Below are 25,924 nucleotides of genomic sequence, written 5' to 3'. Positions count from 1 at the left end.
AAAATCTCCATCCCTGCTGAAAGCAGGACATGGAGTTACAGCAACAGGGCTAGAGTTGAGGCCCTGTATGCTGCTTTCTTCTCTATTTTGTGGAGTGCCTTGAAGCTTTTGGTTGTACTGTGTAATCTTCAGAAGGGTGAGAAGGACAGAGATATGAGAAATAATTAAAATTAAACATTTTGTGTAATTATTTTCAGCTATTCTGTGTTTTATCATTATTTAAAATTTCCCATATTGTCTTTCAGCTAATGTATTAAAGAGAATTCCATGGAGAGGATTTTGAAGCCATAATCTATATTGAGAAAATTAACCAATAAATGAAATTTACTCATGTTAAAAATAACTTTAAAATAATTATTATGAAAGGGATGACTGGTTCAGAGTCTACTGATTTTGAGAAGGAGAACTGTTGTGACTAGACTCATGAATAATTTCCATATTGTCCAGTTTGTTTGTTTATTTTTCTATCTTACTCATCTTGAAATGCGCAGTTGGTGTGGTCAGTGCCAGTTCGGATGTGTCCACGCTGGGCCTGACAGCAGGATTTCCTGGCTGAACATATGGCGCATTTCCTACTATCTGCATAAGGAGCAAAATCAGAATTTAGCATTGTGTTATCTGAGTTTAAAAAAATGTAGATTTTTTTTAAGGCTGAAATTATTTATTGAACACTGATATCTTTTTAACATTCAGGTTTGACAAGTCTTCATTTTTTTTCCTTTCATCGATTTAAAGTAAGCCATAATCTGTCAAAATTAGATAAAATCTCAGCTTCCTGTTTGCAAAATACATTCTTTCTAACCTGTCACAAGTATGTAGGTAAAGTCACGTGTCATGTTTCAAAGAGTTTAGAAAGTTTTTAAAGCCATACTGAACAGTGGATCATGACAAATCCAGTCTTCTGTTTAGGCCATGAGGAGATACAGGGAGATCAAACGCCAACTTCAGCACATGAATTAGGGCAGTTGGCACTTTCCAGCTTAGGAAGTCCAAGGCTCATATAGAATCATATGTCAAGATTTTTGGGCTGATGTAGTCTACGCTCATCGCCCTTCTTTGGAGTCTTCACATGTCGAGGTTAATTTTGTCATTCATTGGAAAATCAGACTTTTGCTTGATCTTAATTTTTTTTTCCCCCTTTGTGATGATAACATTGGTTCTGAGAATTTTCAGAATATGTACAGAATAGACATTTACAGAATATCCTTTGTGATTACTGTAAAGGTGCAAAAGGTAAACTGAGAGTTTATTCCAGTATCTTCTCCTGGATGTACATTGACTGTTTGGACTGTGGCCATTGGGAGCCTGGTGGAGGTGTCTGGGAGACTGCTCCCAGTGCCCAGTGGCATGCTGGAGGGGAAGTGTGCTGCTGGACCTTCATCCTGAAGCTTCCAACTTGCGATGTCCTGCAGGTTTCACTGCCATTAGGCTACTAAGTATCTGCTACAGTAGATGGTGGCTCAGCAGACTCTGGGACAACATTGTTCCAGCTCCCTCAGTGCAGAAAGTAAGAGAAGGTGTTGGGGTTCACACTTCTTAGCTGGGTCAGTGACATGGTTATTATTTGTGGCCTGAATTCATAGAATAATAGGATCAGAATATCCTGAGTTCAAAGGAACTCCCAAGGACAATTGAGTTCAGCCCATCTCCATACAGGACCATCCAAAACCCAAACCCTATGTCTAGCAGCAGTGTCCAAATGGAACTGAATCCTATCTCATAATACTTCTGTCAAGCTTGGCAGTGATGGGACTGTTTGCTGTCTGATTTCTACTTCCAGTGTCAATGGGTAATAGCACAGTTGTACCTTTCATACCTTCATGGATGACTCTCGTCTTCTGCCTTCTACAATGATGCTGATTTTTGCACAACTTGTTCAAATTGAACTATTTTAATGTTTACAACCCCTTTATCCAGTTTGGCTGAAATTAACCATTATCCTCAATCATGGCAACGTATGATGCTATAAACAGAAAAAGCAGGCAGACTACTGAGATTTCAAAGTCTTATATCTCTGGCTTTAAAATTTCTAACTTAGGCTAAATAGAGAACATAGATTAATATTAAAAGGAGAAATGGGAGGAAGATGAGGAAGAACTATTTTTGGAAAGAAGGACATTGAAAAGAATTACACAAATATAGAAATAAAGAAATGTGAAAGATACTGAGATAAAGATACAAACATGAAAAACCCGTGAGTTTTAATGGTTGAATACTCAGATGAACATATGTTTGCTGACATTACTGTAATTGTTACCGGATATTTTTTGTGACGAGGTTTGGTCTCTTAGCTGGAATTTCCATATCTTCCATCTTAGACCTGTGACCTGACTACCAGGGAATAAAATCAGTATCACTTTTCCATTCTCAATAAATGTTTAACTCAGTGAATTAAATAGTTCTTTGAATATTTAATTGTTTTATGGGAAAGAGAACTGCCTCAACGGCAAAAGTAGATTGCATTTGGATATTAACCAAGGGGATGTTGATGTGGACTTGCTGAGCATATTTGAGGAATGTAGAGAAGAAACTTGGGGCTCAGTTTTCAGTGTTCCCAGACATTGTTCTAGCTGCCAGACTTCCTGTAATAAAAAGAAGGATTTATTTTGAATGGCTGCTCACGCACAAGCTCAAGAAGTGGATTCATTATTGGGACTCTTGAGCAGAGACTGATGTTTCCCTGCAGCCTGGATTTAGGTACTTTTATCCTTTTGAGATTGGGGCTTTATCTGCGTTCCTCTCTTTGCTATTTATAATCTGAGATACTCAGAGTACTGGCTTTTATGATTTCTGTGCATGTGTGTTTAAATTTCAATTGTTGATTTTGTCAGTACCTGAAAAACTTCTTAAGAGAAGCTGGAACCTTTGTACACTGATGTGTGCTTTACACCTAACCAAAGTCTGATTGCATTTCATTTGAAGTAGCTAAGTGAAATGTCTGTTCTAATACTGAGTTAAACTCAGTATTCTTTAAACTCACATCCCACTTTGGAGCACTGGTTTGCTAATCTGACCCAAAACTATTAGTTACAGAACTACTAAAAGTAATAATATAACAGTCGACAGTGTGCAAGGCCACTCTTAGACTCCTTTTCAGGTCTTGTTTTAATGAGCTTGCATGTCTTCAACTTGCTTAAGCTACAGCTTTCTTTGAAATGGTTTTCTGTGCAGCTGTAATGAAGAAGTGATGTCTGTAAGTAGTGTTCAAGATGATGTATTTATATATATTGTCAACTTTCTTTGCATAACAGATTTACCTTAAGAGCTTTCTGAATTTTACCATTAAAAGTAAGGTTAATATTATATTTGAACTGTAAATGTTTTTTCTAAGTTGAAAAATAGCCATGCATACTTGGGAACCTTCTGAACGAACTTTTCTTCCTGTTTGTAGCTGGGGAGTGTTTATAAAGTTTCGACTTGGATGTTGGACCTATTTTTCTTTCAGTGTATGTATAGGAGGTTCAGAATGCATGACTTGAGCAAGTGAAAAAGAGATCTCAAGTAGATAGGAAGTTAATTACCAAATGGGGAAAAAATATTGCTGCCTTTCCTAGAATTCTCACATGAAGCTTTCAACATGAGAGCGCAGAGGATATAATTTTTCAAAAATGAGTCTAAATTACTCTGCCCATCACCATGAGAAAATTTTCTAATACTAAAAATGCTGAAAATTTTAGGGATCACTAGCAGGGTTGGAATAAGGTGATCAGTGCTGGCACTGTTTTATTCTCCAACCTTATTACTGTGCAGAACATAAATGGTATAAGTGGTTCCATGGACTTCTTTTGATTGTCAGCTCCATTCTGTTTCTGAAAATGTGTGTGTTCCCCTTGGCTCGTTCTCCTTTATTCTGTCCCCTCTGTTCTTGGTATCCCTGTTTCCTTCATTGTTTTTAGCCCAAACAATTACATTCTCTCTAAGAAAAGAGTTTAGTAACTTCTACAAAGTGAATATAATAAATATGGGAAGGAATTACCTCTTGGGCGAAAGGATCTCTGTGAGAGCAAAAGAAACATCAGGAAAGAAATAAAGTTCTGTTTATTTTTCTGTAGCATACTTATTTTTTGAAGTAAAAAAAAAAAACAACAAGCCAAACACCTCTATTCAACTGTAAGTTCAGTCTTGATTGAAAATTACAGGTGTACAAGAATGTACGTGTGTACAAAATTATATCTGTTCAAAAACCCCACATCATTATAGTTGAGTGTCCTTCTGCTTGAATCTATGGTGTATATGCCTTTAAAAGTTTATCCCTTTACTTCTTTTCTTTTTTTGAATTAACCAATATACTTGCTTGAGTATTTGGAAGTGCTGTTGATTCTTTACTTCAGAACAAAATGAAAAAACTAAGAAATTTTAAACATATATCCTATATCTCAATAGCTTTGGTACAATTTAACAGGAGAAATTTACCATTTTACAACTTCTGTTTTCAGTGCATTAAAAAGAGCAGAGGTGATCCTTCCCCTCTACTCTGCCCTGGTGAGGTCACATCTGGAATATTGTTCCCAGTTCTGGGCTCCTCAGTTCAAAAAAGACAAGCATCTTTTAGAGGGAGTCCAGCAGAGGGACACAAAGGTGATGAGGGGCCTGGAGCATCTCTTGTGATGAGGAAAGGCTGAGAAGCGCAGCCTGGAGAAGGGAAGGCTGAGAGGGGATCTCATTACTGTTCATAAATATCTGATGGGGGGGAGCCAAATGGATGGAGCCAGGCTCTTTTCAGTGTTATACAGCTACAGGATAAGGGGCAAAGAGTTAAAACTGGAAGTTGTGTACAAGCATGAAGAAGAGGTTCTTTACTGTGAGACAGTAACAGGGCTCTGGAACGGGCTGCCCAGAGATGTTTTGGAGTCTCCTTGGGATATATTCAAAACCCTCCTAGACACTTTCTTGTGCAACCTGCTGTAGGGAACTGCTGTATCAGGGGGGTTGGATTGGATGATCCCCAGAGTTCCCTTTAAATGCTACCTTTAAATGATTCTGTGAAAAAGTTCTGAAATACTTCAGTATCTGAAAATGAAGACACAGGTGAAAGTCAAATATTCAGACTGTGTTTGCAACTACAAGAGCATTTTCGTTTTGTTGACCATGCACAAGTCACACCAAAAAGTGATCATATAATTGAAGTACATGTTAAAGTATTGGTCAGCATTGACTTCGTACTGATAGACAGTGCATTTGAGGCTAATAATTACTTGACTAACCTGAATCATTTGTAGCAAGATGATTCCATTTCTTGCAGCAGATTTGTAAATGTTGTCATTCAGGTGCAATTATGTAAAGGCAAATTTTCCTATATTAAAAAAACAAATTCCCATGTAATATGCACAGGGTGGTTACCAACTCAAAAGTTTTCACTTTAGTATACCACAGTAGTCATAAATAATCATTAATTCCTACTCTGGACAGTCAACAAATTTCTATACATATATCTTAGTATATTTAACCAGAAAATATAACTACATTTCTTAAATACAAATGTTTCCAGTATGCTATAGGAATAAATGTAGATAATAAAAATTATTTTGCATAATAATTGGCAGATTTTAAAGTAAAAATAGGAATATTTGGGAATAATTCTATTAATTAATATTTTCTCTGTTCTTTTTTGACATGTCTAACTTAGGCGTTGAAAGGAGGTCTTCTGTATCCCTTTCAGAAAGGCCTGTAGTTGTAATTTTTCTTGTTCCTTTTCTTTTTTTTTTCCTTGAAAATTGAAGTTGTAGCTGCCGTTCTTCTGGCCAAAGAAGCCTGGATGAGTACTCCCTTCTGAGCACATCAAAACAACACTTTAATTAACTGGAAGGTTGCTTATTCTTATATCTACCAGGATTAAAATCACTTTCATGGAAGAACTTTAGTGATGGCCCTCATTTTATGAAGGTTTATTTGGAGATTTTGTAATTAGTGCTCAGATGTTAAAAGCTGTGCTTAGAAGATGAGATTTTCTATGGAAAATCTTTTTAATAGTTATTTTTCAATTTAATGGTAGAGTATATTCTGTACTGTTATGTAATGTTATCCTCTAATCTGGCACATGTATTGAAATCAAGGAGAAAAAATAGGCTTTGTAGTTGGGGATACTTATTTTCTGTACTTTCATGCATGGCTTTTCACCATGCATGCTGTGTGGCAGAATTTTGCTGCTGTCCTCTATTAAACTGTTTAACTTTCTATCCCGCATGTGAAGCAGTGGTTAGTTTTCCTGGGGGTAGGCAGGCGCGAAGCACCCAGGGACGTGATTGATTTTGCTTAGTTCTATCACGGTTGATTCTGTGCAATACACTTTTAAAAGGTGCTGATTACTTCTTACAGATGGAAAGATAGATAGGAATGCAGCCATTCCTTCTGGTGATTTTTCAAGTTTTGGACTTGATGCTTTGTGTGCAGGACCTTGCAGAGCAGTTAGGTGTGGGATGTTTACTGTTTGTCTCAGCCATGAGTTGGTGTTACATTTAAATATTTGCAGTGAAAAGCCTGTTATCTCATGTAAGGTACAGTATAGCTTTTCAGATGAGACAAATAGTCTATTGTTGCAGTCTCAGTCTATATTATATGTCAGTTATATGAAGGATGTTTTTTAGAGTGGTCTTTCTGACCTGTACAGTTAGAAAAAAAATGCCTTTACATTAAAGAAAAAAAAAGGAAGAAAGAAAAAGAGTTGCATACACAGTCACCGGTGTTAGTCATTTTTACAGGGGAGGGAAGGAGGAGGGGAAGATGCAGAAATCCTCCTCCTCTTAGACACTAGTAGCAGTGTGAGGATGCCTTGTCCTCATTTTTATTACTTCTGAGATTTTATTGCTGGCAGCCAGATGTGCTGAAACTCCTGACGACAGCATCTATTCACTACGTATTTTTAATAGGCTTAGAGAAATATGAGTAGTGTACATGAAAGCAGCTCAGCTTCACACTTCAGCTGGGAATGCCCAAAAAGCTTGCTGCTGTTTAGAATTCTTGCTACAGTCAGGAGGAAGCCGCACGGGTGCTAAATCTTCTACGACTGAATTAGAAGAATAATGACTGTACAATTAACTATCAGTCCCTGCTCACTTAGGCACAGTTTTTACAGAGATCAGGAGAAATATGGAACTTGATTGGCATGTTTGCATTTGATGGCGTGTACAAAATAGATGACTTTTAAGACAGGTGGTGAAGAAAAATAGAAGGAAAGAGAAAATGCAATTTGAGACACTGCGCCAGGTCTGCAATTCTGTTTTATCTCATTTTCATGGGGTTTTCTCATCCCCTCCAAATATTTTACAAAATGATCTTTTTGGACAAACGCTGAACAACACGAGGTGAGTAGAAATGAGACATATTTCCCTTGCTGTTTTTTTGCCTAGGCTGATAGTAATCTATTTGCATGTTTTTCAGTACGATACCTTTACAATGAAACCCTTAGATATTAAGATTTTTATCACAGCGATGACTCTCTGCTGTCGGTGCTTTTCTGTTTTATGTAAGGATTTGAGAGAGAACTCAGTCTGCAGAAATAAAACCTGCACGGATAGAATAAAATAGTCATGATAGATATGTATCTTTCAATAACATTAGCTGCCATTAGCAGCTAGCATTATTAGCCATAATCCTTAAAGCATATTAAATATTCATAAACAAATTTGCCTGAGAAATTGATTCCTGCATGGATGTGGCAGTGAAAGGATTAAATGCTCAAAGATGTCCCTGTTTAACCACATATAATTTGTTGAAAGATGTAAATTAGTAGTCTTGCATACCATTTGCAAAACAGGCAGAAAGCAGTTTTATATTTTTAGAGGGCTTAGATTCTGCGTGTGATGCTCTTCAGTAATCTTTTTAACTAGCCAAATTACAGCTGCTCAGTGGACGCTTTGCAGTAGGTCAGTCAGCTCTGTAGGCTATTCTTTTATGTAGAGCTATTGTTTTGTGGAAATGAGAAATGATAGAGAGAAGTTGTTTGTTATTTGTGTCAGATGGTTATTAAATTGGTTTCTTAGCTTTCTATCTGAGAGTAAAGGGAATTAATAGCAACTCTTTTCTTGCATTATTCAGTGAAGATAGGCTGTAATACTGATGTTTGTAACTTTTTCATGCTGCTATTAAATATTAACTGTAAAAATTATTAAGAATTATTTCTAAAAGATAGTAAGTGCAGACTGGGGAGAAAATTTATCCTGTGGGTTTTTATAAAGATAGTGCACTGATGGAAACATTCTGGAAAAAAGGGGGAAGTAATATTGCAGAGACTATATCCAGCATTTTAATCTTCTCTATCTGTGGGAGAAATCCCTTTAAAATGGGATATTCTTTCTTAAATACAATGATATTTGTACTTAATACTTCAGAAAACTATTATTTTCCGGAACATGGTTCAAAGGATTCTCTCCCTTACTGCTGGTGTCTTTATTTCTTTTTTTTTTCTTTTTTAAAAATAAATGTTGTATGTATATTATATATATATATATATATATATTTACTGCTTTCAAGTTTGAGCACCTTGGCTGTGAATTTCCAGTCAGGCATGCAGAACTGTGGATTCAGATTTAGTAATCACTTTCAGTTTAGTCAATGTAGATTTGTTTTAGATATAAATGAAATTTGTGTTCACTGAGAATTTTCTTACATTCCTTCACTGTGCTGTGAAAAAGCTCCACAAAATAGAGCAATAATTCCTGTATTATCAGCCATGATTGTAGAGCAGTGCATATTTCCAAGTGCATAGTTTCAGGCCTGCAGTAACCAACCAAGCTCTTAGCAACTGTTACAGTCGTCTGCAAAGCAGTTCCTGCTTCTCTGGATATGGTGTTACAGACCAGCGTGCATGCATTCTGCAGATCACAGTGCGTGCTTTTGCTTAATTTTTTTACAGATGTGTGCATGCTGCTTTTAGGGGCAAGTCTCAAGCAAAAGCTGAAAGCTGCAGCAGTTTCACTTCAAAAGACATAGGAGAAATATTATATTGCATTTGTTGTGCCTGAGATTTAAATTTATTCTAGCGGGCTGGCAAAGAGGAAAGGATTACCAGGAAACCCAGCCTACTGGTATGGGCTTCTTTAGGATGAGAATATTTCTTCATTTAAAGGAAGATACATAGGGTTTTTCTGCCTGTGGCTCAAGGAAACATGCTATTTTTTAACAATATGCAGAGAGACAAGTCACGCTTCACATGTCCTCTGAAGTGAACTTTTCTTATTGGAAGTTGTTTAAGGTTATGAAGTAAAGATATTCTTTCAGTATTCTGAATAAGTAGCACTATTTTAAATTTGGTCATGATAAAAGGGCTTTGAAGAAGTTACTTATTGAACAGTCACTACTAACTTTTGCCTACATTTAATTTGGAGGGTTCATCTTCTTGCTACCTTATGGACTAAAAATTCTATTTTAGTTTTTCTAATTATATCAATGTAGTATGCATTTTAGGTAGATTTTTCACTTAGATTTGTGCAATTAGTGTGCTTCCTAGAACCTTAGTGTTTGTGCATTAGGAGTTCAAGTTTCAGAACTGTGGGAGCAGTTCAAAAAATACCTTTTGAATGCCTTTGGAAAACAAAAATCACCTTAAGCATGCAAAAGATTCTGCTTTATCAAGGTTTAACATGCTCTGTCTCATTGGGCTCTGAAGTGAAATATTTATTCAGGCTGAAAAGGTGTGACTCTTTCATTTTTTTGGTTTTATTTTCAGTCTTTTTACATCTGAAAAGTCAGAGTTCCGAAAGATAGGAGCTGACAGTAAGCACAGAAGGATTAACTGCCGATATACCATGCAGTAATGTAAGAAAACAGGCTATTGTATGTTAATAGCAGGTAATGAAATATAAAACAGAATGTTAAAGGAGTAAGTTATAAGTGGGTACTGTGCAAAGGCATTCCTATTGATTTTTGGAGGATCTGTGTTCGTAGAGCTCACCAGTGCAGAAGTTCAGACTCTGTGATTTTGTTTCAAGAAAAGCAGCCATCGTGGTCTTGGTATTCTAGTACTATGTTCAGCAGTAGCAGGAATATATATTAAGCTATTTTTTAGCACTTTACTTTGAAACTTATATCAGTCTGATTTTTATTGCATATTCTTTGTGTTACGGTTGCTGATGCGAAAAGATCCATACAATATTAAACTCACTCCTAGTGAGTTACATTCATTTTGCCATGCAAATGGGCTTTGTTAGGCTCTGCTAGCAGCCTCGGCTGGAGGAATATTGCAGTTCAGTTCCCTTTTGCAGGCTCTACAGCAGCACTTTCCAGTCAGATGCTGTGGGCATAGGAGCACGGTCTCTTGGGCCTTGCCTGGCCCTGCTCAGCCAGCTGGGGCTGCCGAGGGGCCGAGCGCTCAGTGCCTGTCTTTGCCTACCTAGTGCAGCTCTGCATCCTGTGCCATCGGGTGCTGCCATGGGAAACTGATGAGAACAACCTCATGTTAGAAACCCGCCAGAGTTATTCTGCATTCTTGGCACTATGCAAATAAGTAGTTTGGGGAATGAAGTCTTCATGTGTCTGGGAGGATCAAGGTTTGGAGGAAGAAAGACCTTTTCTTGATTCTGAGAGCATACCATGTGCTTAGTATCCATCCAGATTCTAAGGCTGCATCTAAAGAGACTTCAGATTTTTGAATTCCAAAATGTTTCTGATGACTTCAGCTGACTTCCTTGTCATTCAGATGAGCAAAGAGGATGAAATAAAGTTTTTAAATGTATGTAAAAACCTCTAATTATCAGATATGTGTGATTTTCTGATTGTCATTCTCCATTTGGAGTTCAGGATACAAATATTGTGCTGTCAGATGCTTTATTTGTAGCAGCATGCTTTGAGAAGTCACAATAGCTTTGGGCAGTATTCAGATTAACACATCACTGCATAATGGCGAGTAGCCTTTGTGACTAAAATTCGTGCACACTGCATGGAAGAGTATCACTCCAATTTTACCTTTGCAATATATATTCGCAGGCTTTTTCATAGCAGTGGAAAGTAGTAGAATTTCCCTCATTTTTCCTACAGCATATTACTTTTTTCTTGTGTTAGAGCTGCATGAAGGTGAGTTTGTTGTACAGGTTGGCCACACAGGGGCATAAGATAACTAATATATTCTGCCCTGAAATAGTACCAAGGTTGTTCTCATCACAAATTCCGTGTCCGGCAGAGACTCGGGAATGGTCCATGTTTTGAAATTAGGTGCACCTAGTTTAAAAAAGAAAACTGTATTTTGTCCCATCAAATTTAACCACAGTGTTTTCAGAGATTCCTGTTTTTTTGCACTGTTTGAACCCCTTGGCAAGTGTTTTTTACATAAGCATGCTGATTTTCCAAAGGTTACTAAATACCTAACGTATTTCTGTGTTCATAAAACCAGATATTTACACAGAAGATATCACGCTAGGAAAAAAAATATTGTTTATTTTCATTATCTATTTTTCTGTTTTGTTTCCTGAATATACCTATGAGCTATTTACTAATGCTCCACTTTACAATTAAGCCAGAACATGATGTCAAGAATTACTGGCACAGACATTTGTTATTCATCACAGTGCAATTAATGATTACTTTGACATTGAAGGAAAAAGATCATTTTCTATTCCTGGTTGGGAAACAAATCTGTGGAGTTTTTGTGGAGATATTTCTGCAGAACAGAGTCTTTTTTTTTTTTTCCTGACTATGTAACGAAGTTCAATGAAGGAAGGCATTTGCAGCAATTTTAAGGGTATGTTGCTTTTACATACCTTATTTGTCCAAGAGTCAAGGATAAAAAGACACTGATAAAAAGTGAATAACTGAAATCACCTCCCCTCATATTTAAAATGGAGCTTGTCTGAGTGTATGTAAAAATACAGTTTCCTAGGATCTTCAATTCCCTACTAGATTCCTATATTATCTTAAAGCGTTTCCTGAAATTTACAGCTGGTGAGCTTTATCAGCTGAAAAAGCCATGGAATGGTTGGAAAAAATCCCAACATTTTTAATTCATTTTCCTTTTCTTTTATATTTTTATTCCTTAGTGAGTTAAAGGTATAGCAAAACTACTTCCCCCATCCCTGGTTCCGCAGACACAAGAATGTTGGACTAAGACCAGCACTAGATCTCTGTGTCATTTCAGAGAGTCTGGACATGACAAGTGATCCTCAGATGTTTTTTCATCTGTAATTAGAGGTATAAACCACATTCAGGTGAACCCCTATGCGTATATATTAACTTCTATAAACAAGAGAAGACTTGTGGCAGCAAGTTGTGTATAAAATACAAAAAGAAACCCTTCTGGATTTGTTTACTAGTTTCCTTTGTTTCCCATGAAAAGCAACTGTCAGAACACAGAGAACCTTTTTAATTAATTCCTCTTCTTTCTGTGAGTAATTTCAAAAATGTCAGATTTTTTGGATTACAGAAAAACCCCACAGCCACCAACCAGCAACACAACAATCCAGTGAAGTGTTAGCAAATAGCAGAAGTGAGGGAGCTTGGTGATGAAATCAGTGACCACACTTGGACTTTTTTTTCTTTTTTACACCCTTGTTATGCATCTTTCTCACAGAGCACTGTGTCCTCCTTGAGCTGTGAATGAGTTATATCTAACACCATCCATCCTTTGCCCTGTAATTTGCTACTTCAGGAGAAAGTGAGGCAAGTAGCATGAGTATTTTAGTTTTCTCATTCTAATATTTCTGTTTCCCTTAGAAGAAGCAACTGAAAACGCTAGCTTGCCCTAAAGCTATTTTTTTCTGGGAAGAAGTTCCATATTTTATCCTGTCTTGGCAGTTGTTGGTTTTTGGCTTGTTTTTTAAATCTCTGCTTCTAGGAAAAAAAAAAGAGTCCTTTTACAGATATTTTCAGAGTGAGAAAATGGAGAGATTTCCTTACAGAACTATCTCTCTTCCTATCTCTTCCAAATCTGGAGAGAGATACCTTCTGTTACTTCCACCTCAGTTGCTACAGATTTAATAAAGTGACATATGCTTCCTCTGTGGATCTCACAGAGCTGGGATATTTGCAGCCGGAACAGATTTCTCTCTGTTCTCGATGTGCATCAGCTGCTGTTATCTGATGGTGGTAATAATATCCTACCTGGCATACGACTGTAACCTCCCACCAGGAAGAAAAAAGGGGAGTGTTCAGATATGGACAATTTACCACAATTCAGATAGTAAGTTAAATCTGCAAATTTAAATCATCCTAAATTTGGAGCCAATTAAATGTTCCTTCACACTTCTTTTTTCCACCTGAAAAAAAAATAAGCTCTATTTGAGTTGCCAACTATAACATCTTTGGTCAGAACATCAAAAAGAAACCCTTTCCATTGTTGAATAACTCCGAATCCCTGTAATTCCTAGGAACATCCCCATGAGATGTGAATATTATCTGATTTTTCCAGAAGAAAAGACAGATGCCATGATATTTAAAAAATGGCTGGTGATTTTGAATGCTCAATGTTTTAAAGAGATTTTGTTCCGTTACAAGAGCCCAGCAGTTTTTGAAATGCGTATGTTACAAGAGACATCCAGAAATAAAAGTTTCTAGCCATGGCCCTTTATGAGCTACTAGATCTATTTGTTGGTAGATTGAGCTGTGGTGACTGAAGGACTAAGGGGCCACAGATTGCCATTTTATCCGTATTCAGGGTGTTGTTGCTACTGTAAATGTGGTCTGGATCTGTTTTCAGTCTGTTCCTCACTGCCTGAGTTTAGAGTTTGGCATATAAGTATGAGGCATAGGTAGTAAGCCAAGCCATGTGCTATAGCTGGTCACATGCACATTCATAAATATTTCAGTTTTCCCACCTGTGTAGTCAGAAACTCCTGAGAGGGTCTTCACCAGTCCCATGTTGCTTAGTACTGAGTACATCAGAAGAATGATTAACTCATTAATGTAACCCCTCACCTTTTATTTTCACTCCTTTCTTTATTGTTTTAGCTCTTTTTTTTTCTTTTAGGTCAGTGAGTTAAATCACATGCATCTTAATGGCAATATTCATTTCCCATGTGAGGAAGAGTAAGTTGTGGAAACATGGTGCTTCAAAAAGCACCATGTCAGAAGTTGGGTTCCTTGATAGAGGAGTTTCAACACCAGCTCCTGCAGCCCCTCCTGAGTCCTGAAAGCAATGAGAGGGAGGACAACACCTGTGGATCCTTCTGCTGATGCTCTTCCTGATGTTTTTTTTTCCATTTTTGATCTTTTTGGCATTGTGTGATTCATGATAAGAAGAGGATTAGAAGGGCAACCACACTTGTTTAAACCTCTTGAATGCTTACCTCAACTTAGAGATGGACAGAGTGGCATGTATAGAATCGTAAACTTTGGATGTGTAGGATAAATGGGCAGGATGGAAGAGAGCAGGATTGTAGCTGGGTGCTACTTGCCTTTCTCTGGGGTGATCCTGTTGGCTGCTAAGGACCTCTCATCCCTTTAGATGTAGCAGCACACACTGTCACTAGAACTGAAAAGGTATTGGCATCCGGGCTTCAGGTGTTTTACAATGATATAAAGAATAATAAAAAAAATAATGTTAGTCCTTGATAAAACTGTGACATCTGAGATGAGTGTTGGAGTTAGCAGAACTATTTTAGCTATGCCTGTAGACAGTAGATAGAGGGTTTTGAGCAGGAATTGGAAGTATTTTATGTCCTTGACTTCACTCCAACATGTGTTTTGCAATAGAGAGGCAAAAGCAACTTTCTGGTAGATAACTTTAATTTCTGTTTTTGTTTTAATTTTTTTTTATAAATCTGACAAGAAATAACTGTGAGAATAAGAAATGAAATAAATGTCTTAACTGAGAAGTTTGCCCCAAATTTGTCTGACAGCAATTAAAGATTAAATTTTCAAAGCATAACTTTTATTGGTTTTAGAGCAAGAATTGGGTTGGATTTACCTTACCAAAGTTTGAGTGAATTTGTGTGCTGGCTGCATTTATCAGGCCAAAACATGTCTTCATTTTCAGACCCTTTTCTGTTTCCATCTTTTGAGTTATCTGTCTGATGAAGACATCCTTCTGATTCATAATGTATTCAAGATAATTTTTTATCATGAAACTTAATCAATATTTTCAATAAATTAGGTTTTAATCCATATCTCATAGACGGTAACAGCCATTAGTATTATTTTCTGAAATATAACCTTTCCTTGCTCAAAGATGTGCAGACTAAGCTGACAGGCAAAGAAATGCAATTATGTTAACTGTAATTCTGATAACTGATAAATATTTACCTATTTAAGCCTATACAAAAATACATAAAGTGACTAAGAAATATTCTACACCAAAAACATTTAGTGTGTGGCTAAAGTTTATTATTGTGCACCAAAGATGGAGTCTTTGAGTATAAATCAGGAAGATGTATTTGTAAATTAAAAATAACTCACTCATTATTAAATAAGTGATGAAATAATGAAATGAGAAATATTGATGCAAATTTGAATTTTTTTTCATGTAATGCATTCAAAATATTATTTTGAAAGTGCCTTAAGAAAATAATGATTGAAAGATTACTAAAATGTAACCCAGAGGGTAGTGGTTAATGGAGTTAAGTCCAGCTGGCGTCCTGTAACGAGTGGTGTCCCCCAAGGGTCAGTTTTGGGGCCCATCTTGTTTAATATCTTTATTGATGACCTAGACGAGGGAATTGAGTGTATGCTCAGTAAGTTTGCAGATGACACAAAGCTGGGAGGATGTGTCAAACTGCCTGAGGGTAGGGAGGCCCTTCAGAGGGATTTGGATAGGCTGAACAGCTGGGCTGAGCTAAATGGGATGAGGTTCAATAAGACCAAGTGCCGGGTCCTGCACTTTGGCCACAATAACCCCATGCAATGCTATAGGCTTGGGGCAGAATGGCTTGAAGAATGTAAAGAGGAAAAGGACCTGGGGGTGTTGGTTGATGCTCGGCTCAACATGAGCCGGCAGTGTGCCCAGGTGGCCAAGAAGGCCAACAGCATCCTGGCCTGTATTAGAAATAGTGTAGCCAACAGGAGCAGGGAGGTGATCATCCCCCTGTACTCAGCTCTGGTACGGCCGCACCTCGAGTACTGTGTTCAGTTTTGGGCCCCTCACTACAAGAAGGACATTGAGGCCCTGGAGCGTGTTCAGAGAAGGGCAACAAAACTGGTGAGGGGCCTGGAGCACAAGTCTTATGAGGAGCGGCTGAGGGAGCTGGGATTGTTCAGTCTGGAGAAGAGGAGGCTCAGAGGAGACCTTATTGCACTCTACCACTTCCTGAAGGGGGGTTGTGGTGAGGAGGGGGTGGGCCTCTTCTCCCTCATAAGTAATGACAGGACGAGAGGGAATGGCCACAAGTTGCGCCGGGGAAGATTTAGATTAGACCTGAGGAAGCATTTCTTTTCTGAAAGAGTGGTCAGGCACTGGAATGGCCTGCCTAGGGAGGTGGTTGAGGCACCATCCCTAGCGCTGTTCAAGAAGCGTTTAGATGAGGTGCTAAAGGACTTAATTTAGTAGTTGGGTAGAGATAGTGATAGGAGGATGGTTGGACTAGATGATCTTATAGGTCCTTTCCAACCTTATGAACTTATGAACTTATGAACCTAAGATTTATGTTTATCTATAGCCCTACAAAAAATTATTTGCAAGTATATACAGGCAAAAATCATTAGAAGATCTAAAATAACTTGAAATTGGCTGAATCCACAAGTATAATATTTCCCCTCCTCTCACTTTGGTCCTGCTATATCTTAATTCCTTGCTTTTCTTGGCATCAGTTTTTTATGCTGTTGGTCATGTGTCTTCAGATTGCACTCAAAGCAAATGATTTTTGTGTGGATGCTGGAAACTAGGAGTAGTCAGTTTTTCCATTCACTTGGCAACTTCCATTTTTCATTGCTATTGTTAGTGTTGTTCTGTAGAACTACAGGAAAAATGTGTTTTTTAAAGAAGTCCAAAAACTTCTGTATCACGGTGACTCTCGCACTGCATTTTGACCATTATTCAAGAACCTCCCTTACTGCCTCCAGTGTCCTATTTTCAAGAACTTTTCCAATACTTCACCTAAGTGTCTTCTGCAAGTTTGGAAAAGTGTCAAGTAGGACAGAAAAGATTTTATAATACAACAGAAACTGTGATTTAAAAAACATAGTAATTCAAGTAAGTGCAGAAAATCTTGTGTTTATCTTTAATGGTAATGCATACCCATTAATAGTACGAAGCACAGTTGTGAGATGTGAGGAGTATCTGTAATGGCAATTCCTTTGCAGTGCCCAGAAAAGGATATGGATATAAACTCCTCTGCTGAAGTTTTCCGGTATATTTCTCCTATTTTATACATTATGTGCCATATGAAGTTTAATTCATTTACTTATTCACAAAGAGCTTCATGATTGTGGGGTGTGCAAGTATGCACAAATGCAAGAACAAGTGGAATCTTCATTTTGTTTTCAGGGCAGTTAGGTTAACCTAAGTTGTAGGCCATATGACCGAGAGTTTAAATAGAGATGCACAAGGATTTTGTGCATAGCTTTCTCTCACACCAAGGATGCCCTCAGCTAAAGCAGCTGCAAACTGCATTGTATTACTGACCACATGATTTCCTTAGATAGGCAGCTGCTGCGTCCTCATTACAGTGATATATTTATTTATTTATTTTTGGCCTTGGGATGGATTTTTCAGAGTTTGTCTTTATTGATTTCAGTCTTGAACATAGCTTCTCAAATCTGTAAACATATACAGATAAAGGATATGTACTTGTATTTTCAAAGAAAGAGCAAGTGTGAGGATGTTGGGCAGTTAAGTATGTTTGCTAATCCTTGCCAGATGTAATGGAGACTATAAGAACCAGGTAACTGTATGAGCTACTCCAAGGCTCTGTTTATACAACTCAGTACTTTACAGAAACTATTATTCTGTTAATCACAGAAAAGTATTCACTATTTCTGCAGTGCCTGTTGCTGATGGTAAACTGGGCGAGAGCCTGCAGGTCTGGATTTCTGTAGGTTTTGCTGGTGCAGTTCCGTGCAACTAATGCAGAGGGATCTGTGCTGGATTCTGGTCTGTTGTTGAAATCCATTATGAACTTGTCTATACTGTAGAGTTCACAGCTAAATATAGAAATAAATGCAGCTGAGAAATTTGAGCATTTCCTACTAATGTTTAATTTTGAGTGATCATAAGTATTTAAATGCTGTTTCAATTAGTTTTCTACTGAAGTTATGCAAGATAAAATAATCAGAATTTCCTTCTAAATACATTTGAATGGGATCTAAACTCTTCTTGTATCATACGCAGAAAGTCTGCTGTATACATTCACATCTGATTGGAGCAAGTAGATATTAGAAGAACAGTTTAGGTCAAGACTGAGAATTAGATTTGGATCCACCATGGCTTCAGTTGAAGTGAGATGAACTAAAGTAAAATGAAGAAAAATTAATTTTTCTTAATTAGTTCTTTGGTAGTACATCAGCTTTACTTGAATTCTGAGAGTTACATTATAACAATTACAAATTTGGAGCAGTGTATTACTGCATGATACATTTTTTCTTTTCTTTAGAAAATAATGTTAGTTCATTGCAATTGCCAAGAATATGTGTGGAAAAATACACTGGACTCTTAGGAGTGTGACAGTGTGGAAATAAGATAGGAAAAAGTTTCTTATATAGACCTGATCACATTTCAGTGTGTTATTTCTGTCCCTTGCCTATGTGTAGTTTTTCCTTCCCTGTTTCAGTTCCCTCTGCTGACACAAGAATACTGCAAAATAATAGAGCACCCTTCTTCAATCATGCATCACGTACTTATTGTGTGATGCAAAGTTTAATCTGTGGCAGTGGAGTGACTTAGTATTTCATTATCCCCATGCATCTAAATAACACATTTCAGAAGCTTCCATTTTTTTTTCCTCTGTGGAGATAAACTTTGTTCTGTTTCACAACAGAAGCGATTAAATGTTCATTATCTTTCCCTATTCATATCACTGCTAAAAATGCATCTCTTATCTTTGTCTTAGTTTGCAAATAATTTAGCACCAGCTAAATTCTTCTCAAAGAGAATGCACTACTTTGTTATATAATCAAACTGGTGAAAAGGTAACGTTCTCATGCTAATCTGTTAATTTTAGGTTTCTGAACTAGTCTTTGCTTTTGTCAGCATTGTACTAGATTAGCTGTGTATTAAACAGATTTAGAAAGAAAACACTATTTTCAATTATTTTGACAGGTTCTCTACTTAATCACTTCCATGCACTGTATTTTTAGACTGCATTTTAGTGAAGACTGAAATGAATACACTGAAAAAAATGTAGGAATATGCTGTAATGATTGAGGTCCGTGCACTTCGTACTGATTGCAAATTGGTTAATGCCAGCATGAAACTGATATAGTCATAGTGGGGTCCTTGGCTATAGACCACAGGCTTCACCTGCACTCGAAACGTGTCGGGAGGTCCAATTTAGAAGCAATACGGAATTGGAAGAGGTTTATGAGAGTAGTTGTGAGAAAGGATACTGTCAATTTCACAGCAGAAATCTGGATTAACTCTGCAGTGAAAGCATGCCCTCCATTTCGCCTGATTACATTTTCAGTCTATGATACACTCCGTGCTGATTAGCTGCACTTTCTGCTGCAGGGCTGCTGCATTCTATTTGTGGTATATAATCATGTATAATAAATAAGACTGTTAGAATACTTAACAAGGAATGATACTACATATGAAGGTATTCATGTATTATTGTGGATTAATTAAGGTTCCTTATTTAATACTAAATGCTATTTTTTCCATGTATGGAGAAAAACAAAAATTTCAGGTATTTCAGGTGCTCTCTCACTAAGGCTAGAATTGTCTGAGTAACTTGAAGCAATCTTTTAGATTTGGAGTTCTAATCCTGTAAAATACTATTTAAAATGTTTACATACAAGACTCTTATGAGCAGTACAATGAGTAAGGCACTAGTACAGCCTTTTCCTTTGTAGCTATATAATCTGCTTACTAAAGAAGACTAAAACTGACTAACTAACATAGGACTGTTTTCCATGATTTTTTATTGATCTTGATTAGTCAGTAGAGATGGCTTTTACATTGGTGAATTAATTCTTTGAAGTGATATTTACAAAATTAATTTGTTTAAGAGGATTAGAATATCTGCTTTCGTTTTAGTCACTCTGATCTAATACAATGAAATAGCTATATATTTTGCATGAAAAGCTCTTACACTGTTCCTCCCAAATATCCTTGTATTTATTCTGTAAACCATCTTTTTTTTCCTTTGGTGTGAATTTGGGTTCCAGTGAACAAGAAGGGAGCTCCTAATTTTTGAGCCATATTTGAGCTCCTGGTTATGAATGTGTGTTCATTATATGCCACTTACGAGATAAGAGAACAAAATACTATAAACTCATAGAAGTGAGCAATGAGCTTTATATAAGCATTTTTTATAGAATGCAAATTTAACATTTTCCACATAAATCCCATGTGTGCCTGCTGGCACTGACCATAACTGCCACATGATTACCTGCTTAAAAAGTTATAAACACCATCTTAGGTTTTTAGTAGTGTTTATAACCTGCTAAATATTGGATGGAATATGCTGTCCTATAGAACTCTGAGACAGTAACACTGGAGTCACTGACCTCAATACTGAAAATGCATTTTTAGCAAATCTACATTTCAGGAAAAAAATAAAAAGAGATTAAAAAAAAACCCAACACACTAAAACCACAGAAGAAATAGAATAATGAAGTGGAAATATGCCCCTGTTTGTTTAGTTACTGCTGAAAAGAGACATTCAGCAGTGTGTGCACGTATTAATTACATACACAGCAAGGATGGAAGTGATTCATTTAGGAGAATTTAAAAAAATTCCTAAGTGTGATGCAATCAACATAAGAATTAGACTGAATGTGTTTGCAAATTTCTTAATGTACCACATTACAGAATGAATCACCTAGAAAATGGTGTAAGCTTAAAAAAAATTAGATTGAGAAAACTCTAGAAGATGTACCATAAAGATCCTTTATTGTCATGGAAACAAACAAGATGATCTAATAACTGCTATCCATCTCCAGCTATGTTCTACTTCTGCCATGCATTTTCAGGTGAAGTTAGAGAAGTGGGGCAGTTTGTATTATTTTTACTCTCTGGTAATACATTACTGAAATTTCTATACTATCTTTGGAAGTTTATCTTTCATTAGGATTAGATAGGATTTATTGCTTATATTTTGTGAATGCCTAATTAAAACACATGGGCTAAAAAGGAGAATTAACAAAGCAAATATTACTGCTGCTATTCTCTGTGATTTTGTGCATCATACCAGCATCATTGGTCATATTCTTCTCATTCTTCCTTCATTACAGCGTGCAGCAAGTCTAAGAACTGAAAATAAAAGTAATTTCTTTTATTTATATAAATTATCTCTTTGACAAGAAAGACTTTGTTTTCAGAAAAATGTCAGGACTGTGATAGTACACAAGTTTTTAAAGAATAAATAATTTACTTTGAAGATTCTCTAAATAATAATATCACAGATAAAATACATGGTTCTTCCTGTAAGCTTAATGATTAATTTGTCTGATCCTTTTCCACCTCTTTTTCCAAAGAGGTGAGCGCCATTTTCTTACATGAAAAATTTGGTAGTTGGAACAACACCAGAACTTGAGTTTCTTAAGTTTCTAAGTCAAAAATTCTATGTTGGAACTTATTTCATAAGACTTAATTCATAGAATGGTTTGAATTGGAAGGGACCTTGTAGATCATCTAGTTCCAACTCCCTGCTGCAGGCAGGGACACCTCCCCCTAGACTAGGTTGCTCACAGCTGTGTGGTAAGTAACTCCCAAGGATGGTACTTCACTATGAAATAGTAGAGATTATGGTATATTTTAAGTAGTTCTATACAGATAGGATACAAATAATACAAAAGAGAAGATGACTCACCTTCAAGATGTCAAGGCTCACAGGGGACTCCACATAGGAGGGATCTCAGAGAAAAGATCCTTCCCTGGTGGTGGTCAGCCCTTAAATGGGGTTAGGGAGAGGTGGAGCCAGGCTCCACCCCTTCCAATCACACAGGTATATCACCTTCACCTGTGCCCCCATGGCTGACTCAGTACTCATCTCAGGTGACCAATCAGTGGTTCAGGCTGTGATTCAGCAGTTCCCATACAACAGCCCCATCCAGTCTGGTCTTGAATGTTTCTAGTGAGGGGTTATCTGCAGCCCTGCTGGGCAACCTTTTCCAGTTTCACCACCCTCACAGTATAGAATTTTTTCCTAATATCTACTATAATATCTACCCTCTTCCAGTTTATAACCATTTTTCCCTTGTTCTTTTGCTACATACCATTATAGAAAGTCCCTCCACAGCTTTCCTGTAGGCCATCTTTAGGTACTGGAAAGCCACTATAAGGTCCACCTGGAGCCTTCTCCAGGATGGAGAGCCCCAACTATTTCTGTCTGTCCCTGCAGGGGAGGTGGTCCAGCCCTCTCTGATCATCTTCATGGCCTTCTTCTGGACCTCTCCAACAACTCTTATGTTGGGGGCTCCAGAACTGGATGCAGTACTCCAGGTGGGGTCTCAGAAGAGCAGAGTAGAAGGGCAGAATCACCTCCCTCAACTGTGTTCTTGCTTCTCTTGATGTAACTGAGGATACGGTTGGACTTCTGAGCTGCAAGTGCACGTTGCTGGGTCATGTTGAATTTTTAATCAGCTGACACCCCCAAATCTTTCTCCTCAGGGCTGCTTTCAAGCAATTATTTTAATTAATTTAAAGCTGTAATGGCTTTAACTCAGAAGTCAAGTGTCTATATAAGGAAATAGCAAAAAATCCCAATGACAAAATGTATAGATTCTGAAGGCATTTTTAATGCTCGCTGCTTTTATCTGCAGTTTCTAAGTTTTCATTAAAAGGCTTTAGCTTTTGCATTGTTAAAATCTTCAGCTATATGAATTTCTGAGTCACTGTATACAGATGTGAAATTGAACTTGTATTAAAAGCTGAAAATCTGGAAGGAGTATTTAAAACCTGATACTGGGTTTAAGAGGCTGTCAGTAGGCATCAAGAAGACTTTCAGCTGCAGAAGGAAATGAGACCACTGCTCACATCTACCTCACCTAAGCTTGGATACTGAACAAAGTACCATAGGCTTCCTATGACACTGGTGGAGAGACACCGATACTCTTACGAGAACCTAGCTGACATGTTTCAGGTAGCTGCATTATTTTAAGTCAGTTGCTGATCAGATAAGATGGGAGAGTTGTAGCATCATCTTTTCTAGGAGCTAATAAGTCTATAGAGACATGAATGCTGCTATTCCCTGTAAAATTCCTTGCTGCCCAGGTCCCATTTAATGCCCCTAAGTTCACCTTGCATGCCTAACATTTTACTATCTGAAGATAATTAACCAGTTAATGATAATTATAATGAAATTCAGAGTATTCCGAGAAAAGGTGTGTGAAACAAACATTAGTTACCTCTCATGAATCTGGCTATTAGGTACACCTAGATTTTTAGTCAGTTGTCTAAACGCAGTTGGTATATCTTTGTTATGGTGATTGCGCTGTGTATTTCAATGGGGAAATACTTAAGGATGGTGTAATTTCTAGAGAAAACAGAAGTTTCCTCAGAATAAATACTTCTCAATAACATTTATTTACTTATTTTTCCATAACACAAAGGAAGTTCCTTTTACCTAGCTTGGAATCAGATTTATAAATGGGAAAAAATTTATTACTCAAGTAGTGTGACAGAGAAACACTGTCCCTTTCTTTCTATTAGTAATTGAGTTGTTGTGTCTACATACAAAAAATAATCTTCTTCTTTAGTCTACCTACTATGGTTTTTGGTAGGAGGAACACTGCTTCGCAGAATACATTGGAGTTTTTATTAAAAAAAAAAAAAGATGTAATATTAAACTAATGAAATTCTAACTACCACATATCCAATCTGTGAGAGATTAAGATTTCAGCTGAAGCTAATAAAATATATTTATTATATTATAAAAAAAAAACACAAAAAACCCACAAAAAAAACTTTGAAGCCTTTTTTAAATGGGTGTTCTAATCTGCAACAATGTTTGGATATCTTTCTTTGCTTTAAGAGCAGTGAATTTTTTAGAGGATAAATTTATCATTGGGATTGTCACTGCAAGCCATTTAATGTAGTTTGCCAAAAATGAGGTCCACACCATCTCACTTGCCACAGAGCTAGTTTATTTTCAAATATAGTAATTATCAGCATGCTGCTCTCAGACAGACTTAATTTTTTAAAATGCTTTCATCATTTGCTTTAAGTGCTAAAGCAATTTCCTGTACCTTATGAAGATAATAGAATTTCTAAAATGAAGAGAGAATACTTGTAGGAGAACTGTTAGGTCATGGTTTTAAGCAGTGATTGAGCACTTGGTGAAGGGTCATAGCCAGACCTGGGGGCACAGGTGAAAGCAGTTTACCTGTGTGATCTGAAGGAGTGGACCCTGGGACTACCCCTCCCTAACCTCATGTAAAGTCTGGCAGCCAAAGAGGAAGCACATCTACTTGCAGGTTGCCTCCTTTGGGAGTATCCCAGTGAGCCCTGATCCTCAGAAATGGGTAAGCTACTCCTTTGCTACCAGTACCAGTGCCTTTCTTGGGAGATCCAAAAACTGCTCAAAGGCAACTCTACCTACTGCCTCCTAACTGTACAATACTAAATATCATTTTACACAAAAATCCTCAGAAAATATGCAGTTATTGCAAAAAAAAAATTTTTTCATCCTCAGAAAGAGGTTGCATTTAAAAACATACTCAATTTTCACTGAAAACTCTTCTACGTTTATGTTAGTCTAATAATGACTACAGTACTGTCTACCTTTCCTGCCCTTATGGGTCTCAAGACTAGCTGTTGCAGTCAAATGAAACCAACAAAAAATAAAGAGCACACAATATAACTGCATTTTCCAGACTGTTAATGAATGTTCTCTGTACCAAAAGACTCTTAGTTCATTAAAAATAATAAGCAATACTTGTCAACTATTTAGTTGTCAAATAGGATCATTGCATTGATTCTGACTAGTTAAAGTATAGCCAGAAGGAAAAAAATTAAAGTGTGTAAATGTTTTCAATTAAAATTAGATTTATTGTTAGCTTTTCATTTCTAACTTTGCCTCTTGTGCTACAGGCTCCAGAACTTTCTTGTTTTGGACAGACATTTTTTGTAAAGTAAAACCTCATGAAATTTAATTGAATAGCTCTGAAATATTGTGCAGAGGCAATCACAATTAATTTAATCAAGTAACAACACTTCACCAAGTGCTTTAGGACACATGTCCAACTGCTATGTTAGTCTGACTAGTTCCAAGTAGCTTTCCTGTTCAGTCATCCAGAGATGCAGTGTTATAGATTATTGTTATGCTCCATCAAGGATATTTTTCAGTATAAATGTGTATATACACATTTTTTACATTCTTACTGCACTTCTAAGAAGGTACTACTTGTTTTGCAGAGCTGCCTGTAGTACTGTGTGGGATTCCCAAATGAAGCACACTTTGGTGTGGTGTGTATGCTTTCAGACATAGGACAAGGGGAGAGCCCAAGGCCAGGCTAAGACACTCCATGGACAGGCTCACTCAGAAATACAGCTTGGTTATGAGAGAACAGAGCTGCTGCCTGGCATCTTCTGTCCTCTTGTTAGCAGAGTGTTAAGGATCTCCTAGAAGGTGACAGGAATGGAAGATGCACAGCAAAAAGCAGAGTGTGAAGGTCAAAGGCTCAAATGTGGTTCTTGGAGGCACCAGTTGGAGCACTCCAGGTAGTGGCCACTGCTTCCTGAAGGTAAGGGTGCTGCTCAGATAAGTGAATGAATGAAAGCAGGAGATGAGATAATGAGAGCAGGCTCCATAGCTGCCAGAATCCTTGCAGGACATTCCTGTTGCTGGTGGCATGGATGGCTGGATTCACTGAGGGGAGGAGGTGGATTAAAAGGAGATCCTGTATCTTGACAAGAGTCAAGGGAGGAAATGCAGTCAAACCTGCAGGAGGTGCTCAAAAACCCAGAAAT

The 25,924-nt window shown here is 37.2% G+C and overlaps 1 protein-coding gene across 37 annotated transcripts in view; it reads left to right on the top strand.

The window, feature by feature from the left end:
• The window catches only part of RIMS2 (regulating synaptic membrane exocytosis 2), a 433,807-nt gene that overhangs the window by 132,721 nt on the left and 275,162 nt on the right, over positions 1-25,924 (top strand). For 5 of the 37 annotated variants that reach the window (XM_065752204.1, XM_065752208.1, XM_065752207.1 and 2 more), the window contains exon 1: positions 6,588-7,301. The exons of the other annotated variants lie outside the window; for them this stretch is intronic. In XM_065752204.1, coding sequence (XP_065608276.1) covers positions 7,180-7,301 — 122 coding nt within the window. In that variant the 5' untranslated portion in view covers positions 6,588-7,179. Of the gene's footprint in view, positions 1-6,587; positions 7,302-25,924 lie in introns of those variants that run through there. 37 annotated transcript variants of the gene reach the window in all.

The sequence above is a fragment of the Cyrtonyx montezumae genome, unplaced genomic scaffold (genome assembly GCF_038088225.1).
Source record: "Cyrtonyx montezumae isolate F1298 unplaced genomic scaffold, pur_monq_1.0 scaffold_8, whole genome shotgun sequence".
NCBI classification, from domain to species: domain Eukaryota; kingdom Metazoa; phylum Chordata; class Aves; order Galliformes; family Odontophoridae; genus Cyrtonyx; species Cyrtonyx montezumae.
This window is presented reverse-complemented; position numbering and strand designations above follow the sequence as displayed.